Below are 19,564 nucleotides of genomic sequence, written 5' to 3'. Positions count from 1 at the left end.
CGCCGCTACCTGAGAGAACATTATCCGAAGGAAATAGAACCTAATATCAACGAGCAACTTCCCACAGGCTTATTAAAGGGACGAAGCTTGTAACACTGAATTCCTTAAGGCGCTAATATTAAATCCCATTACGCCGCTAAATCACTGCTTATATTCAAACTGCTGCAAACATCCAGGTCCATAGACAACACAACCCTACGTTAGCCTACTACACACTGCATGCTGATTTGGGACCCGATCAGTATGCGAGTTGTATGTAGTAGACGATTTGCAACAGAACATTCAAATCTCCATCATCCTGTGGTATAGACAGCATTGCAAACATAAATGTATGCTTTTGATCACTCACACAACCATTTACTTCGTCAGGATAGTAAATCTCACTCCCAATTCATTGAATGGAGGAAAAAAATCAATAAGAAAAATGAGAATCCACAAGGGGCTATTACAACACAGCTACAGGTGTAAGTCCCAGCCATACTACGAGTTCCGTAAAGATTTCATGCTAAATAGCCTAGGTTAAACTAATGTAATTTTAAATAGTAACTCAAATAGGTGCCATGGGAATTTTGATTAAAATTGGAATAGAACTGAGATTCACTGTCTCGTATGGTCATATAGGCTAAATGGTTAATGTAACTGAGGTAAGGCGCTGACCACAGCTACAGCTTTTAGATTAATTTCTATTGCTATGGGGAAAATCCTACAGTGCAGAACAACACACATGTACAGTATTATTTTATATAAAAAATGGAAAGTGGGGGCAGGAATGCACCCAGAAGAATAAGTGTCAGATCTACTGGGTACCTTTACACCGGGGGTTATGTTCTCTGAATGACCAACACTTGATTTACTTTGGACTCATGGTGTCATGTTGTCTCACATGTTTAACTGGAACTGATCTACGGGTATGTCAGGATGGATTCCTAAAGGAGTGACCCCGTTTGTCAGTCTCTTGAAGGAGGGCTTGATGATATTTTACTGTTCACTGCTGCCATCTTCTGGAGGAATGATGCATTTGCAGTAAATTTATGTAACGTGCAGGTTGACCTTCAAAACCAATAAAGCAGATATCTTTATGGTGAACAATTTCCAGTTGTCCTCCAATTTATTTGGTACATTTCAGTAAATGAAGTTCATGCTCTCCAAACACTTAACACAGCAGACAAATCTACAAGCTTAACTTTCCCCTCCAGTATGACACTGGAGTTTCTGTGGGTTATGGAGTATCAGCCCCAGTGGAAACCAGATTTGTTTCGCTTGCAATTTCAGTTCTTGTCTGAGTCACTTGTGAAGTAGACAGTAAAAGCCATTACTATAGAAAAGTAGTCCTGCTGTAAAGTTGCATCAAACCATGAAACAGGCTTATGGATTAGACTGCCGCAGAACTGGTTTCTTCTGCATTGGGATTGCCCAAGGAAGACGTGAACATTTGAGCACTGGTAACGGCAATATGGAAGCTATGGAAGATAAAAGATTAGGAAGATATTCTACTGATTCATTTTCTATATAACACTTTTACACTTATTTCGCAGTACAGTACTTTTATCGGAATGCTCGGTTTTATACTAAGCTAAGCTAAGCACAGATAATCGCTCTAAGACGCAATGACCATTTTGAACACTCTTACCAGACACGTCTTACCAAAGACAAGATTGTTTGAAAGACTTCAATGTCTTTTGAATGGTTTGACTAAAACCCTGCACAGCAATAGACACAAGTCAAAAACAAACAGGATACAAAAGCAAAATCTGCCCTCACGATGCCCAGAGCTGAGAAATGGGCCCTGTCAAAGGCCACACGCAGGCAGCGTTCCATATCTGCTGGTCACACCCTAATGGATAGCACCTAGGGAACAGGGGAAATGGGGCAGTTCACAGCAGTCCTGCTGCCCCAAGAAGAGGCGCTGTACACCGGCCCTCAGGCTGCCATCTGCCACCAAGCTGTGCGAGGTGGGAGGGGCTAAGGGCAGGGGCGGAGCTCCAGGCCAACATCCTCAACTGGTCTTTCCGTTCCCTCTGGGTTGTTTTTTTTTTTTCTCCTCACCTAATTTCTAAAACTTAGTGGCTCAATGTGAGCGGCCTTGAGAAACCAACGACATGTCACTTGTGAAACGTTCATTGCCTTGGCCAGGGTATATTTTCACATGTAGTTCACTGGAACCTTGCGGTTTTGTAATGGTGGATGAAGCTCATAGCGAAATGTGAGTGTTTACGTGTTGATGAACGGAGCGAACACCTCAGAAGGAAGAGTTCTTCATTTATGTTTTATTTTATATGTAAGATATGTATATTTACATATAATAATATAGAGGAATATTATTTGTAATTTAGGTATTCGGCTATGCTTTCACAAAGGAAAACCAGTACAGACCAGAGTTTGGCAATACAGTGATCACGCTGACAAAGACTCAGGGCAGATTCTGAGAAGGAGAGGGAGCTGAGATGTTGTCAGTGCATCAGAACCCAAACCAGTACCCGGTCTAGGACGGGCCTAGCTCTAGACGCCAACAGCGTCTCCCTAACATTTTCCTGCCCTCTCCATCCTCCTCTCACACTGTAATTACAATAAATCGTGCTGATAATACAATCATGAGGTATTTGATATTTCAGTCAAGCCAACTATCAAATTACAATCTTTTAAAGACGCAAACACATTTCTCATCTTTGGAGGAGCTCCTGTAAAAGGAGAGGACAGGATTAAGAAAAGTGCTTGTGTTGCTTGTGTTTTTCTCTGGTGACTGCTCTGAGCTCTCTCTCTCTCTCTCCTGTCTGTGATATGTTCATGTATAAGAATACACACACTTTACTGATTGCACAGCTGTTATAAAATGAAATAATTCTACTCTTGTTGAACTTGACCAGAAAAATTAAAATGAAAATAAATGACCTTAACAATGAAACAGAGAGGTGCAGATTTAAACTCAGTGCAACAGATTACTCTGAAAACATCTGGAGTAATCCAACAACCTCCTTTTTCTATCGATAAATAACTCCTCACCAAAATAGACAAGAATCTTTTAGAAGTTTCAGCGCTGACAAGCCATGATGGAGTGATTTCTGCTTACGATTTTTCAGAATGTTTCGATTAGGTCCCATCAGACGCCAGTGGACAGCGCATGCAAGCTTCCTACATCTCAAGGTTGTTCCTAAATTCCTCTAAAATAAAAACACTGCCAGAGCATTTTTAAATCAATACTACCAAATATAATCCTACTACTCACGAAACATATATACAACTGCACCATAATGCCAGACTAAAGATCAGCAGTGTCCTTACTCAGCTACACCTACCAAGCAGAAAAATATATCATTCCATCTTCTCTCCGTCGCCCACACAACCCCATATTTTATAGGTCTATAATCTCCGTTTAACATTCTCGTCTCTTTCTGTGTTAGAGAGAGGGCCACAGTGCCTTATACCACCTGTAAAAGCCCCAAGCAGCAGATCCATCCACATTCCTCTGGTCTTGGTTGTGTTTTTTAGAGAGGAGTTTGGACCAGCACTCCTCTTGCTAGCTTTCCTGTACTTATATTTAGCTTAAATGGGGAGGTATGTAAACATCCTGCCCAACGTCCTCCTCCAACAGCCATACAGGTTTCTGGTAGACACCAGTTGCTTAAGATCTTGGTGTACACCAAACATCACCCCGCACCAAGTCGGTGTACGTACACCGCTCTGCAACCAACAAGATGCGAACGAAACAACAACGACAACAACGAAAAAAAAAATGTCAACATGGTTCACATATTGCACAGACAGTTAAGCAGTACAAATCTAGTAACAAATTAAAATTCAAGAGGGTGCCTCCCACCAAAGCTCGAGGTCATTATAGGTCATTTATGCAGGACAGCATGCATTACCACGAAGAGTCTGTACACTATGATCTTCAGAACCCCCACCCCTCCACCACCTCCCGGTCATTCAGATGTAGCAGGGGTGAAAGGTCAACCAGCAGCAGAGTGCGGTAAGCACCCTTCTGATGGCTGCAGATAAAATGGTGGAGCCCATGCTGGTTCCGGAGGCGGGGCGTGGAGGTGGGGAGGCGGGGCATGGTCCACAGTTCTTGGTCCACTCTCAGGGCTGGACCTTGAAGGCCAGGAGCTGCTCGGAGTGCATGTTGTTGAGGGAGCGCAGGTCGGGCAGCTTGAGCAACAGCTTGGTGAAGATGGCGATCTCGTTGGGGTGGTTCTTGGTGATGAGGCTACGCAGGGCACGGATCAACGTGTCCTGCAGGGCCTCCACGGAGTTCACGTTCTCCAGGCCCGAGCGGTCTGAGGAGAAGAGGAGCAGACTGGCTTTTACTTTGAAGGTCATTCATGACGGCTTACGTACATCTTATATGACTATGCGTATTTATATATATATATATAACACGGGTGGCGAGGGGCGTACCAGCAGACACCAGCACAACGGCGGTGAAGAGGCTCAGTTCCTCATCGCTGAGGCCGAGAGCGTTCAGCTTCTCGCTGAAGTCAAACATGGAGGCGAGAAGGTCTCCAGCCCCCATGGAGCGCAGCGCCTCCGCACTGTACCTCCTCCCGCTCAGGAAGGTGACGACGCGCTCCGTGGCATCGAACAGCGAGGAGAAGCGCACCACCAGCACCTGCACCACCAGGGGAAACAGGTCAGAGAAAACGGGTCGTGTTCCAACCAAAAAAAAAACACCTCGTATAACGTCACGCATCGTATCCTGAGAAGACAAAGGCATTAACACTACCGAAATGTTCAACCTGACCCGCAAATAACTCGATCATGGGTTGAAATGGACGCTATCAAGAGGACGCCATTGTGCGCGGGACCGTTAGGATGCGGGACAGAGATGTCGGGACGATGTCAGCTGGAGCGTACCTCGAAAGTGCCTGCTTTGAGCAGGCTAACCTGGTCGTGTGGGGAGAGCTCCGTGAAACCGGGAATCCGCTTGGCAAACTCCACCACCTCCCTGACGGCCGGGGTGAAGCTCATGGAGAACTCCTCCCAGATAGCGTGGCCCGATTTGTGGGGGTCCACATAAGGCGAAGTGTTCATAGGACACACCTGGTGGAGAGAGAACCGTCGTGACTCACACAGGCATCGTTCCGCTAACTAAGAGACTGATTCGTTTTAAATGAATGTCTTTGTTGTTAAGAAGGTTTTTTTCTTATTGTTATTTATTGTAAACAGGTCACAGGCCCGCCTCACTCACCAGATGCATCATGTTGCCGCCACTCCACGCTTGACCGGCGTAGCTGCTGTTGCCTAGCATATCGTTGGCGTTGCACACTCGTGGTGAATGGCCAATCACAGAGGAGGAGCAGCGGTCGCCACGGTTGCTGCTTGCCACTCTGACGGGGCAGTGACCAATGGGGACGCCGTCGGCCACTTTGACGGGGCAGTGGCCGAGTTGGCCGTCTTCTGGTGGGAGTTGGCCGGTCACCGTGGTGACGTTGTTTTGGCGGTTCCACGCGTCGCGCGTCTCTTCCATGTACCGACCAGCGGTGGAACGCACGGCCGACTCCTGACCGTACGCAAACGCCTCCTGCCGCGCCCCCGTCGCCGGGCCGACGACCTCCTCCTCGCCGCTGTCCGTGGCGCTGGACGAATCCGAGCTTGGGCTCGTGTCCATGGCGACCAGCGACTCGGGACCAACTCTGGCCTCAGGCTGGATGTTCTGGTGGGAGGAGGCAGGAGGAAAGGAGGAAGGAGCAAAGGGCGGGTCCCCGGGGGCGGCGGCCTTGGCTGGATGGGGCGGGGCCTGGCTGCCCTGCAGCTGGAGCTGGCTGGTGTTCATCATGTTGTTCATGGCACTCTGCATCTCCAACAGCATACGCTGCTTCTCCCGCTTGGGAATGCGGCCGAAACGCACAGCTGAGGAAGGACCAGACAGAATAACCAATCAGAGGCATGGCAGTGGTCGCTCGGGTCACCACTGGGCGGTCTGATTGGACAGTAGACGTGGTCAGACCGCCCACTTCTCTCCTCCAATGCTCCACCACTACAGATCTCTTCATAACAAATCAACATAAGACAGAGGACCATAACGCACATTACAGCAGTAATAGCTGTTTAAAGGGAGCTGGGTTGAGTGATTACAATCTTCACTACACTGAGATAATAAACACTGAAAGTGTGTCACGTTAACATCAGCTAAGTAGGCTTTGACCTGCATTTGTTATCAAATTAACAACCAACACTATAAAATCCTTGAAATGGAATACCATAAGCCATCTCTGTCCCACCCTTCAGACGTGTACTGCAGTTATATCTTCTGAGACAGCTGCTTATGTGCGCTTATCTTAATATACAGCACCTGGAATCTCCTTTGGAAATTTCTCTCTCACCTGGAATTTACTTTGGCAAGATATATTTACACGTGTGTGTGTATCTAGTGTCTAATATACATATATCACACATACACACCCATATATACACACATGCCAAAAGTATTCGCTGACCTTCATATGAGCTTAAGTGACATCCCATTCCTAATCCATAGGGTTTAATATGACATTGGTCCACCCTTTGCAGCTAGAACAGCCTTAACTCTTCTGGGAAGAGGGTGTTTATGGGGATTTTTAAGTATTCTTCCAGAAGTGCATTTGTGAGGTCACGTACTGATGTTGGACAAGACATTCTGGCTCTCAGTCTCTGTTTTAATTCATCTGATTCACCCAAAGATGTTCTATCGGGTTGAGGTCAGGACTCTGTGCAGGCCAACCAAGTCCATTCACACCAGATGCTGCCATCCATGTCTTTATGGACTTTGCTTGTCATGTTGGAAGAGGAAGGGGCCAGCTCTAAACTGTTCCCACAAAGTTGGGAGCATGGAATTATCCAAAATATCTTGGTATGCTGAAGCATTCAGAGCTCCTTTCACTGAAACTAAGGGGCCAAGCTCAGCTTCTGAAAAACAACCCCACACCATAATCCCCCCTCCACCAAACTTTACACTTGGCACAATGCAGTCAGACAAGTACCGTTCTCCTGGCAAACACCAAACCCAGACTCGTCCATCAGACTGCCAGATGGAGAAGCGCGATTCATCACTTCAGAGAACGTACCTCCACTGCTCTAGAGTCCAGTGGCGACGTGCTTTACACCACTGCATCCGACACTTTGCATTGCACTTGGTGATATATGGCTTGGATGCAGCTGCTAGACCATGTAAATCATTCCATGAAGCTCTCTGTGCACTGTTCTTGAGCTAATCTGAAGGCCACATGAAGTTTGGATGTCTGTAGTGACTGACTCTGCAGAACGTTGGTGAGCTCTTCACACTATGTGCCTCAGCATCCGCTGACCCCACTCCGTCAGTTTACGTGGCCTACCACTTCGTGACTGAGTTGCTGTCGTTCCCAAACACTTCAATTTTCTTATAATACAGCTGACAGTTGACTGGAATATTTAGGAGCGAGGAAATGTTACGACTGGATTTGTTACACAGATGGCATCCTATCACAGTTCCAGACTGGAATTCACTGAGCTCCTGAGAGCGACCCATTCTTTCACAAATGTTTGTAAAAACAGTCTGCAGTCCTAGGTGCTTCATTTTATACACCTGTGGCCATGGAAGTGAATGGAACACCTGATTCCGGTCATTTGGATTGGTGAGCGAATAATTTTGGCACTACATTGTATACACACTCACACACACACACAGACACAGACACACACAGGTCCTACCATCTCTGGACATCCCCACCAGCAGACACTTCTTGAAGCGGCACTGCTGACAGCGGTTCCTGTTGATACGCATGATGGGACAGTTCTCGTTCTTAAGGCACTTCTTGTACTGGATGTTCTGCTGAATACTCCTCCTGAAGAAACCCTAGAGGGGCAGGTCAGAGAGGGGCAGATCAGAGAGGGGCAGATCAGAGCGGGGCAGGTCAGAGCGGGGCAGGTCAGAGCGAGGCGTGTGTGATGAAGTCCCCGCTCTCCACCAGAGAGGTGATCTGTCCAGCGGGCCTCAGGGTTAAACAGTGAACCACTTTGCAAGTGGTTTTGTGTAAGGGAGCGATGTGGGGGGAATGTGGACCGGGTCCATACTCCAGCCCCATGAAGACAGCTCAGCTAAGACGTTAGCGTAGACCATGTGGTCTAGACATGCAGTGTCTTTGCACTGATGTGCTCAGCATGTATGCGATCTCTCACCTTGCAGCCTTCACAGGCGTGGACGCCGTAGTGGAAGCCAGAAGCCACGTCTCCGCACACCTTACACAGCAGCACCAAACCACTGATCTCTGGAGGGCCAAAAGCAAAGCAGACTCAGTGAGTGTGTGTGTGTGTGTGTGTGAGTGTGTGTTGGGGTGGGGGGGTGTTAACACTTGTTTTACAGCCATTATCTGCTAAGGTTTGTATAGGGATGAGTGGAACACAAATAAACTACCTGCCCTCTGATGGGAACCAGTACCACCCTCCCACCCCACCCAGTTCAGGGCTCTACTGTGTGAAGTGTGTGATGTACTTTATGGGGCTGTGAAGTCATATAAAATCTCTACATTATATTACCCGGACTTACATGCATCATTGAGGTCAGGACAAAGGTGATGTTTAAACAAAGCTTGTGACAACAGGTAAGGCAATAATTCAGAAATAGGTCACTGGGAAACTCTCAGATTGGGAGTTTCTATTGACCTTTTTTTCTTTTACCCCCTACATTCACATTCTTATGTAGCAGATCACATATGACTTCAAAATTAGGGATTTAATGAGACTTTGCCTCATTCTACTACTCACAGAACACCTTCCTTAACATACACTTGCTGTTGGGAACTAATGACCACTGATTCAGGATCAGTGTGTTCCTGTGTGTCAGTGAGGATGGTGAAATGGAACGGGGCGGTCAGAACACTCACTGGTGATGGCACATTTGGAGGAGGAGGGGGAGCGTGCCTTGCTCCCCCCATGGCCCTGGGGGCGGGCGACCTGCTCCCCCCGCGTCGGCACCTCCCTGTGGCCCGGTGAGGCCGCACACGGCGGGGACGACGAGCGGTAGCTGCTGTTGGAGCAGTCGCTGAGGCATGACTCCGGACTAGAGGCAGAGCTCGAAGAGCTGATGTACGCTATCACTCCCCCTAGTGGAGCACAATGGTAATAGCACAGTCAGTACCAGAGCGAGTTTTGTCACCACTCTGGTTTTGGTTTTGCTAATTATATGAACTGTAAGACGAAACACGTGTGCAACAGGAGCAATATGTTTAATGAGTTGAAATTCATAAGTAAAAACATTTTTAGTCTTTACATTCTTAATGCAGTTAAGCATAGACCCCTCTATTCAGTCCATCAGAAACACTCAAACATACACTGTTCAAAACAGGTTTGTCCTTTTTTGGCAACGGAAATACAAGGAACAGCTACAGCTGACTACCCAGCTTGCCGGTCTAACAACTCTCTTCTCAGTAAGTGGACCAGTCAGACTACTGGGATATAATTTTTTCAGCTCGCTTGACCTGATTTCTGCCACCCATTCTCAGTGGTTAGGTAACAGTATTACACAATACCCGTGTTGAAGGGTATAGACTGGCCCAACTACCAGTAACTTAGCAAAAGAAACTTAAAGCAAAAGGAAATTGGTTGTTGGGGTTTTGTGGGGTTTTTTTTATATAAGGCAGGTTTCCTTGAAGAAATATATTCTACAAGTACTTAAAAGCCAATTAATGGGATCATTAGCATGAAATTAACTTAAATCTGAATAGTTAAACATTTATATGAATAACTTAACATGTTTAATATAGTTTAACATGTACATGGGTATACAGGTGTAACAAACTTGCTCTATAAACTTTTAACAAACATGCTCTAAAATTACTCAAGGAAACTGTCGCCTAAACCGAAAGAAGCTTATTCAGAATGGCAGAGTGGTCGACTAAGATTATAATTATTGTCGACCTCTAAAGTATCTGCATGTTAACCCAATAATACAAAAACAATAATATACAAACTGTTGTTTTATTTTTAAAAATCGATTTGCGAGTGGAGCAGGGTTATTCGGAGATACGAGAGAGTTTGTATTCATTGAACATTCCTCTTTAGTGCGCACGCCTCCGCCGGGGCTGGTGCAAAACTAGGTCAGCGCGCAAACAGGCTGGGTTCGCCTCACGTGGATCCTCCGCGAGCCGCCACACCACCGAGCCATGCAAAATTATGCAATAGCGACGTCACTACATTTCTGACCAATCAGAGCAGACGCACGGGTAGCGTAAACACAGCTGCACATGGCTAGGGTGATGCGTCCATGTGAATTGGGGGACTGCAGTGCCGTCCGAGGCAGATGTCTATGTTATAACAACAGCACTGTTGACAGTATTAACCCAGTTACAATTATAGGCTCAGTAACGAATGGGTAAAAACGTAAACCAACATCGATCAATAATTTACATCCCTAGCAACATCTCAATCTATGGTTTAGTGTCTTAATTTCTACGTTCTAAAGAATAATACATATTTAAATTTTGAATGAGCCTGTAGCCTAATACAAAACAATGACTTACCAGGAAGTGTAATGCAGTTACGGATAAAGCAGTAACAATAAAACGTTATGATCAAATTTGAACAAATATATAATCTTTGAGAAGAAAAATAACCTTACCAGCCTTTGTTGATTCCATGTCCTCCGACAGAGAGCCCTTGGTCACCTGTGATCTGAAGCCGTGTTCCTCGTGTTTCCAGCAACTTTCTAGTCGCTGATTATATGCAATGAATTTCACTGGTCGATGAGCTGAATGGTTTAAAGACCGAACATACTCAGTGTTGAAAACCTGGAGTCTGCGTGGGCGTCTGCTTAAAGAACCTCCGATAGCTGTAATATTTCACCAACCCTTTCAGCTGTTGGAAGTTTCGGTTTAACCAAGTAAACCGTTTCTTTTTCGCTCCGGATAATTACAATAACCCTCTTCTAACGTGAAAGAAACACTAGATCTCGAAAGACTTCAACGAGAACGCAACGGATAATTCTTGGACCCCGATTCCAGAAACAGCGGAATAATATCACACGTCGGTTTCTTCCTCGTAATAACCCAAGTGAAAGACTAGCTACTCTAACAGGATGACTGGGTGTACCGTGCTTCTCCAGTACTGTTTCGAGTGAGGAGCATTGCTGGCCATGTGACCCACTTCAAGCGGCTCCTCCTCCCTGAAGCTTGCATTGGTGTCAATGTAACCCACTGACACACTTTCATAGTTCCAAGTAACGCGGGATCCTCGAGGGGCCTCGTTCGTGTCGACGTTCTATACACATGGTTTCAGATGTCTAGAGCAGGGGAGCGGGTCGCCTGTGTACGCTGAGGAATGCAAAACCAGATTCACTTGTTTTTTGGTCGTTAATGACCGGTGTCTTGTAAAAAGCATCAATTAAACAGCCAGTTCAGCGTACATAGTTTAAACAATGCGGGAAAAGCCCTAATGCATGAGTTTAAAAGAATGTGAGTTATACTACAGAATTTTCTTCTGCTACAGGACATCTGCTGCACAACATTTCTAATGAAAATAGCGCACGCAGAACACAACTACGAATGCGCAATAGTCACGTGCACCTGTCGGATCAGTGTTAGTCGCGTGCACCCTCACACTACTAGTGAACATAGTTGTGTTCTGAATATTTGAGCTCTCTTACTGTAACGTCTCCATTTTGTAGATTTACATATTTTATTATCATGCACTCCAATCTAGTCCATGTTAGCTGTCCATGCTAAACCTTGAATAGGTATTTTTGAATATTAAACCTGGTGCCTGCGTTTACATTAGGCTCAAAATAATGAAAAGTAAAACTACTGGAACTTGTTTTCCACTGTAATTAAACAGATTGAATTCGGAGATAAGCGATTTAAACCTAATGTCTGTTTCCATTACACATCATTCATTTACATCACTGATATGCTTTCACCCCTGGTTTTATTTTATACATTTGCAATAAGTAAGAAGGATAAATAAAAATATTTTAACTTCATATATCGGTTTAACGCGTACAAAAGCATATAGTCTACGTTTTCATAAAACTACTATAAATAACAGTACTGTACACCCATACTCAGAAATACAGCATCAGAACATTATATAACATACAATACTAATATTTGAAAAGCTTCTTCAGCCTACATTCCACATTAATTTCTCTGTTGAGTCTTGGCAATGATTACAAAATGACACCTTGAATTATTGCTAACGCACACCGCGTGTCCCAGATCCATTTCAGAGGATAATGATAAATGTTGGCAGCTCTGCTCTGGTTGCAGTGCAGTCTGAAGAGAATACACAGGAGGAAGGAACAGCATAAGATGTGATGGGAAGGGTACCACAGCTGTCCTTTGTGGAAAACTCAACAATCTTATAAAACAGAGAAACACTGAAAGACAGACAGTGACAACAGCTTGGTTTAGACAGGAAAGGCACACTGGACATCAAACCATGACATGTATGCAAAAGGTCTTACAACTGCAGCAAATTAGAATTAGACACGATTTGGTCTTACATGTGTGATTAGAATTAAACGCAATTTGGTATTACATGTGTGATTTCACCGTCCTTGGGTCAACCTTTTTCACCCTAATCTGAAAATCTTTACATTATTCACAAGGTGTATAAATGTACATACAAAATATCAATGCACTTTCTAGACAAAGTAACATCACTGTTAACGGATGTCATTTAATGGGGAGTTTTTTGCTGTCATTGCAGTCAGCAGTACTACCTACAACATATCATTTCTCAGGAAGGGGTTCGTGGTGTACCATGTGGTTTGAATGATGCACAACACTCATAACCCAGTGATGGAGGAAGAAGCAATATGTTTGTGGTGGGGGTTATAAATTATAAATCACCCTACTGCTTCAACAAAGTATTGTGAAAACATTACTTAAAAGGGATGTCAATGTACATAATGTACTTAAAATACCACTTAATGTCGACAGTTGAAACTCTTTCCATGACAACCTTAACTGAGCATTGGTGGAGATTCTTGAATAGGGTTTTGCATTTTTAGCATACCTGTTTTAAAAAACATGTTCTGAGAACTTCTTTCGTTCTTTGGGGGTGTGTACAACATGGTACATCCCCAGCAGAACATCTTGAGTAGACATTTACTGCATTTGCAGGCTGAACTTAAAGACTGACCAATGTACTGTTCCATCATGACATTCACTGTAATGAATTAATCAAGCAAACACATTCTATTAACAAATAATTCTTCAAATCTTTGTATTTGACAGTTGTGCATGGTTCCTGAGTCTAAGGTTCAGGCATGTGTGGGCATGGACTTCTCAAAACGGAAACACATTCTGTAATTTATGAACTCTTCTGCTGTGAAGAATTGTTTCAAGGTGTACTCCACCAAGACCTAACACTCAAAAGTTGCATAGATGGGTATTAGACCCACAGTAGGTACTGACAAGCAGAATGGTCTATTTCAAGTTTTTATTTTTGTTACTGTTGATGATTATGGCTTACAGCCAATGAAAACCCAAAATCATTATCAAAAAAAATTAGAATATTATATAAGACTAACTAAAAATAATAATTCAGAAAAGTGTGTACAGTAAAGGCACTGAGTACTTATACACGAATTACTGCATTAATGCGGCGTGGCACGGGGCCAATCAGCCTGTGGCACTGCTGAGGTGTTATGTAAGCCCAGGTTGCTTTGATAGCAGCCTTCAGCTCATCTGCATTGTTGGGTCTGGTGTCTGTCATCTTCCTCTTTACATAGATTCTCTATGGGGTTTACGAGTTTGCTGGCTAACCAAGCACAGCGATACTGTGGATATTAAACCTGGTATTGGTAATTTTGGCAGTGAGGACAATGACATTTCCATCTCCAACAAGCTTGTTGGCAGAGGGTAGCATGAAGTTTAAGGTGTTGTTTTCAGATGAAAGTAAATTTTGCATTTCATTTGGATATCAAGGTCCCAGAGTCTGGAGGAAGAGTGGAGAGACACACAATCCAAACTGCTTGAGGTCTAGTGTGAAGTTTCCACAGTCAGTGATGGTTTGGGCAGCCGTGTCATATGCTGTAGGTCTACTGTGTTGTATCAAGACCAAAGTGAGTGCAGCCGTCTACCAGGAAATTTTAGAGCACTTCATGCTTGCCTCTGCCGACAAGCTTTTGGGAGATGGAAATTTCATTTTCCAGCAAGACTTGGCACCTGTCCACAAAGTGCAAAAAGTGTAAATATTTTCTGAATTAATTACTGTACATACATTTTTGAATAAAAAAATAAAAAAATAAAAAAAAAGCCAGAGGCGACAGTGACAAGGAAAAAAATCCCTAAAATGGCAGAGATTAGGAAGAAACCTCGGGAGGACCAAGACTCAAAAGGGAACTCATCCTCCATTGGGCGACCTGCTAGCAGAGGTCCATAGTTATAGTTCTAATTCCAGGCCGAGTAGTCACAGTCCCTTCAATTCAGATGGTGAGCTTCAGGTAGGAGTTAGAATCAGTGTGTACTTTTGTGGCAATGATACATACACTGGCAAGCCAGACCAACTTCTACAGTCATGGCCAAAAGTTTTGAGAATGATACAAATATAAATTTTTGCAAAGTCTACTGCTTCAGTTTTTATAATGGCAATTTGCATATACTCCAGAATGTTATAAAGAGTGATCAGCATAACAGCAATTAATTGCAAAGTCAGTATTGGCCTAGAAAATGAACTTTATCCCCCAAAACACATTTCAACTTCATTGCAGCCCTGCCTTAGAAGGACCAGCTAACATAGTTTCAGTGATTGCTCCATTAACACAGGTGTGGGTGTTGATGAGGACAGGGCTGGAGATCAATCTGTCATGATTAAGTAAGACTGACACCACTGGAGACCTTAAAAGGAGGCTGGTGCTTGGTATCATTGTTTCTCTTCTGTTAACCATGGTTATCGCTAAAGAAACACGTGCAATCATCATCATCATCATCACACTGCACAGAAATGGCCTAACAGGGAAGAGTATCGCAGCTAGAAAGATTGCACCTCAGTCAACAATCTATTGCATCAAGAACTTCAAGGAGAGAGGTTCCATTGTTGCCAAAAAAAGCTCCAGGGTGCCCAAGAAAGACCAGCAAGCACCAGGACCGTCTCTCATAAAAGTGTTTCAGCTGCGGGATCGGGCTACCAGCAGTGCAGAGCTTGCTCAGGAATGGCAGCAGGCAGGTGTGAGTTCATCTGCACGCACTGTGAGGCGGAGACTCTTGGAGCAAGGCCTGGTCTCAAGGAGGGCAGCAAAGAAGCCACTTCTCTCCAGAAAAAACATCAGGGACAGACTGATATTCTGCAAAAGGTACAGGGAGTAGACTGCCAAGGACTGGAGTAAAGTCATTTTCTCTGATGAATCCCCTTTCGGATTGTTTGGGACATTTGTTTGGGACTGTTTGGAAAACAGCTTGTTCGGGGAGGACGAGGTGAGCGCTACCACCAGTCTTGCCTCATGCCAACTGTAAAGCATCCTGAAACCATTCATGTGTAGGGTTGCTTCTCAGCCAAGGGAATCGGCTCTCTCACAATCTTGCCTAAAAACACAGCCATGAATATAGAATGGTACCAGAATGTCCTCCGAGACCTGAATGTCCTTCTCCCAACCATCCAAGAGCAGTTTGGTGATCATCAATGCCTTTTCCAGCAGGGAACAAAACATGGAGATTTTGGGTCCATGGCCTGGAAACTCCCCAGATCTTAATCCCATTGAGAACTTGTGGTCAATCATCAAGAGATGTGTGGACAAACAAAAATTTTCTGACAACACATTCTGACAAAATGCAAGCATTGATTGTGCAAGAATGGACTGCTTATCAGTCAGGATTTGGTCCAGAAGTTGATTGAGAGCATGCCACGGAGAATTGCAGAGGTCCTGAAGAAGGGTCAACACTGCAAATATTGACTTGCTGCATTAACTCATTCTAACTGTCAATAAAAGCTTTTGTTACTCATATCACTGCAATTATATCTCTGTATGTGATAAAAACATCTGACAAACACACATAAAAACCAGAGGGCAGCAGATCATGTGAAAATATAATATTTGTGTCATTCTCAAAACTTTTGGCCATGACTGTAGGTGCTTGTACGGAATTATCTTTGGTAGAAGCATACAACCGAGATATAAAATACAGGGTGAGTATGTGAACATCAATTTAGACAACCATAGATTTAAACAGACATACATAGCTCACGCGCCAGTGATTAGCATGAGGCTCTGGCAGACTTATCTATAGCAACATAACTAAAGGGAGGGGCCTGGAGGTGACCACAGTCATGAGGGCTCACTGAGCCATTGCTTTCCACCCAAGTCATTGTCACAACTAGAGTCATCTAGAGTTATTGGCTGAATCCGAAATGCAGTACTTCCTATTCAGTACACCATAACAGGTATGTCAGAGTTTACGAAAACATCCCATTCGCCTACTGAAATACTGCACTGCTTCAACGTTTGAGCAGAACGTACTGCATCTAGTGCCTACTGCTTTAAGTACGGCATTTCAGATTCAGCCATTGTCACAACTAGTGATCACATGACAGCATGGATGACCGCACCAACATCTCAGATTACCAGAAGACTCAATGACTGGGCCCCCTCCGAGCTCCACACCTTCACATGTAGTATATAAACTGACTTGATTCAATATGTGAAACTTAGACCCAATCTTTATATTTAGACTTATGTCAGACTCTCGGATTGGAGCTGGAAGGCTATTCCATAACTGAGGGACTTTAAAGGAGAAAGCTCTGCCACTGGCTGTAGAAATCCAGCATTTTGGGCACACAGGTGAGATGGGATAGTTTGCTATGAGTTCACTCGGATATTGTGGAGCAAGACCATTTAACACCTTATAGGTCAATATATGTATTTTTAAATCAATTTGATATTTAACTGGAAGCCAGTGTATTGCCAAGAGAGCAGGAATAATATGATACAATTTTCTAGCCCTAGTTATGACTCTAGCTGCAGCATTCTGTAAAAGTTGGAGTTTCTTTAGGGACTGTTTGAAACATCTAATTAGAAGACCATTACAGCAGTCCAATCTTGACGAGACAAAAGCATGCATCAGCTAATGAAAGTAAATGTCTCGGCTTGGCGATCATTAGATAAATGGAAAAAGGCAGCATTAGTGACATTGCATGTGTGTCAAATCAAAGATCCGAATCAATAGTGACACCTAAGCTTTCTGCGATATTTAGGTGTTACTGAAAAACCATCTAGGGTAAGAGGACTATCAGATCAAATGCTTCTTGCGAACATAATTTGTTGAGTGGATTGCAGATTGGCTACCGTGAATGTCAATCAAAATACAACCGTCAGTGCAGATGTGCGATTCATCTACTACTATTTTATGTGACGCGATCTACGCACATTCCTTCGCGATCGACCGACACTTCCTTCGCGATCGACGTAATGAGCACCCCTGTTATAAATCAACAACCTGAGCATTCACCAAGCTGCACAAAAGAAATCACAGCAGGCAGCAACAGGGACCATAAAAAGGTACTTTATTCTGATGAATGTACAGGTGTGCAGCGCCCCCTTTAGCGGTAACGGTGCAGCTGCAGGGTGTTGCGGCGTCTCCAGGCCGCACGGCGCGAGCCCCCGATGGTGTGGTGGAACTTGTGGCCCTTGCCCAGGCCACGGCTCTTCTTGCCGGCGGACGTGAGGCCGCGCATCTCCCTGTGCTTGTGCACGGCCTTCGTGATCCACTGGGTGTCGGGGTTGCGTCTGATGGCCTTGTGGAAAGTGTCGATGAGGATCACCTCGAAGAACTTGTACGTGGAGTCCTCGCCCACCCAGTAGGAGCTGAGCACCCGGAGGCCTCCGCAGTGACGTCCGGCACGTTCCTGGTGGGAGGGCAGACGGCAGTGGGGAAGATACATGACTTAAATGTCACTAAAGCGAAACTTAAAAAAAAAAAAGGGAGCTCAGTAGGCACTGGTGTTAGCGGATCATATTCATTAACTGATCCTGCACAGGCACTGACAATTCTAGGCAACTCTGGTCTGAACAGCCTAAAGACAGATGACATGTATTTTGTAGCTTCAATATATACTTTTTACTTTGGGCATTACACGCCACTTATGGTTCACATGTATATGGGACTTTAACAAGTTGTCCGAACAGAAGCCTAAAACTGTTAACACTTATTTGAAGTTCTAGTAAAAATAAAAGTAATCTGCAGTGACTCATCTCTGGATGGGAAGTAGACGCGTTTTACCAACAGTTCACTAAGCCCATCACATTCTGGCAGGGCAACACATTACAACGTGCAATTAAAAACTATAGAACTCAATTTAACATATTAGTCCAACTTCTCATTGTCTCAGTTTTCCTGCTCCATTCTCATGCAATAACAAATATTTGGCTGTCACACCCATAACACGAATATAAAACACTTTACACAAGCCCACTGCAGATGGCCAGTTCGTAGAAACACAGCGATCGCACGGTAAAGGCACGGCGGACGTACCTCAGCGACAGACTGAAGGCTGCGGGCGAACTTGATCTGGTTGACGCCGTGGTGCACAGGCTTGCCATAGGTGGCACCTTTGGGCACGGGGCGCTTGCGGCCACCGCGACGCACACGCACGCGGTAGATTACGTAGCCTGAGGGTGAGAGTAAGGAGCATGAGAGAAGCAACGGTTACACTGCGGCCCCTTTAAGAAGGCGCTTTAATAACTGGTCCACTGGAAGACCAGACAGGTAGGGTGGTGTCAGACAGGTAGGGTGGTGTCAGACAGGTAGGGTGGTGTCAGACAGGTAGGGTGGTGTCAGACAGGGAAGATGAGGGAACTCCACATCTACATTTTACATCTTCGCTCCATCCTTGCAAAATGAACAAATCTTATAAAACATGACTTATTACCATCTATACTGTGAGATTATTTACCAAGTGTCTTGAGTGTTGCTCCACAAAATGTTAGGACTCAACATGTTGGCGCTTTAGTACCATGGCACTAAAGGGCCAAGACAGTCATGTTTGTACACTGCTGCAGGTCACATTTCATTTGCTCAATATGCAAAAATGCTGCCATGCCGAGTCCTCCCGAAACAGATTATAAAAACTCAAGTACAATATACACCAGATCTCAACAACCACTGCAGACTCACCCTGCTTGGCCTTGTACCCTAGTCTGCGGGCCTTGTCGGGTCTGGTGGGTCTTGGAGCGCGATGGAGGGATGAGAGCTGGCGGTACTGCCAGCACCGGACACGCAGCAGGAACCGCATCACGTCCGACTGCTTCTTCCTCCACAGCTCCTGCATGTACTTGTACGCACCCATGATGCCTTAGCTGGATACACGGGGAGGAAACAGGGCAGGTGTTATCACACTGTAGGGGTGCGGAGAGTCAATACAGTTGGGTTCATACTGGCCATGTAAATGGACTAGTAACACACTAGCTGGTTACAGTGATCATTATGGAGGTAAATAACCTTCACACACAACACACACTGTATGTTTACGTGTGTAGACAGCTCACACTAGTCAACTGCCACTAAATATATTCGCCATGCGAGTATGCCTGCAACATGTAGCTAGCAAACTAAGCTAGCTCGCTCAACGACAGACCCGATTAACATAACGGTTAAACTTGGTACATTGAACTACAAATAGCTTG

General features: G+C 44.8%; 2 protein-coding genes across 2 annotated transcripts; both read right to left on the bottom strand.

Moving 5' to 3' along the window:
• Positions 1-1,071: 1,071 nt before the first annotated feature.
• Positions 1,072-11,080, bottom strand: nr1d2b (nuclear receptor subfamily 1, group D, member 2b). Its single transcript, XM_077009763.1, has 8 exons — positions 10,568-11,080; positions 8,835-9,053; positions 8,131-8,219; positions 7,663-7,807; positions 5,186-5,847; positions 4,852-5,037; positions 4,396-4,606; positions 1,072-4,274 (listed from the first exon to the last, which is right to left on the bottom strand). The coding sequence occupies exons 1-8, from the start codon at positions 10,584-10,586 to the stop codon at positions 4,078-4,080; spliced, it is 1,728 nt and encodes a 575-aa protein (XP_076865878.1). The 5' UTR covers positions 10,587-11,080; the 3' UTR covers positions 1,072-4,077.
• Positions 11,081-17,428: 6,348 nt separating this feature from the next.
• On the bottom strand, positions 17,429-19,263 carry rpl15 (ribosomal protein L15). The gene is made up of 3 exons (XM_077009760.1): positions 19,056-19,263; positions 18,414-18,550; positions 17,429-17,787 (listed from the first exon to the last, which is right to left on the bottom strand). The coding sequence occupies exons 1-3, from the start codon at positions 19,225-19,227 to the stop codon at positions 17,482-17,484; spliced, it is 615 nt and encodes a 204-aa protein (XP_076865875.1). The 5' UTR covers positions 19,228-19,263; the 3' UTR covers positions 17,429-17,481.
• Between the last annotated feature and the right edge of the window lie 301 nt (positions 19,264-19,564).

This window comes from Brachyhypopomus gauderio, chromosome 6, assembly GCF_052324685.1.
Source record: "Brachyhypopomus gauderio isolate BG-103 chromosome 6, BGAUD_0.2, whole genome shotgun sequence".
Lineage (NCBI taxonomy): Eukaryota > Metazoa > Chordata > Actinopteri > Gymnotiformes > Hypopomidae > Brachyhypopomus > Brachyhypopomus gauderio.
The sequence above is the reverse complement of the archived record's forward strand: the minus strand, read 5'-3'. Positions and strand labels throughout refer to the sequence as shown.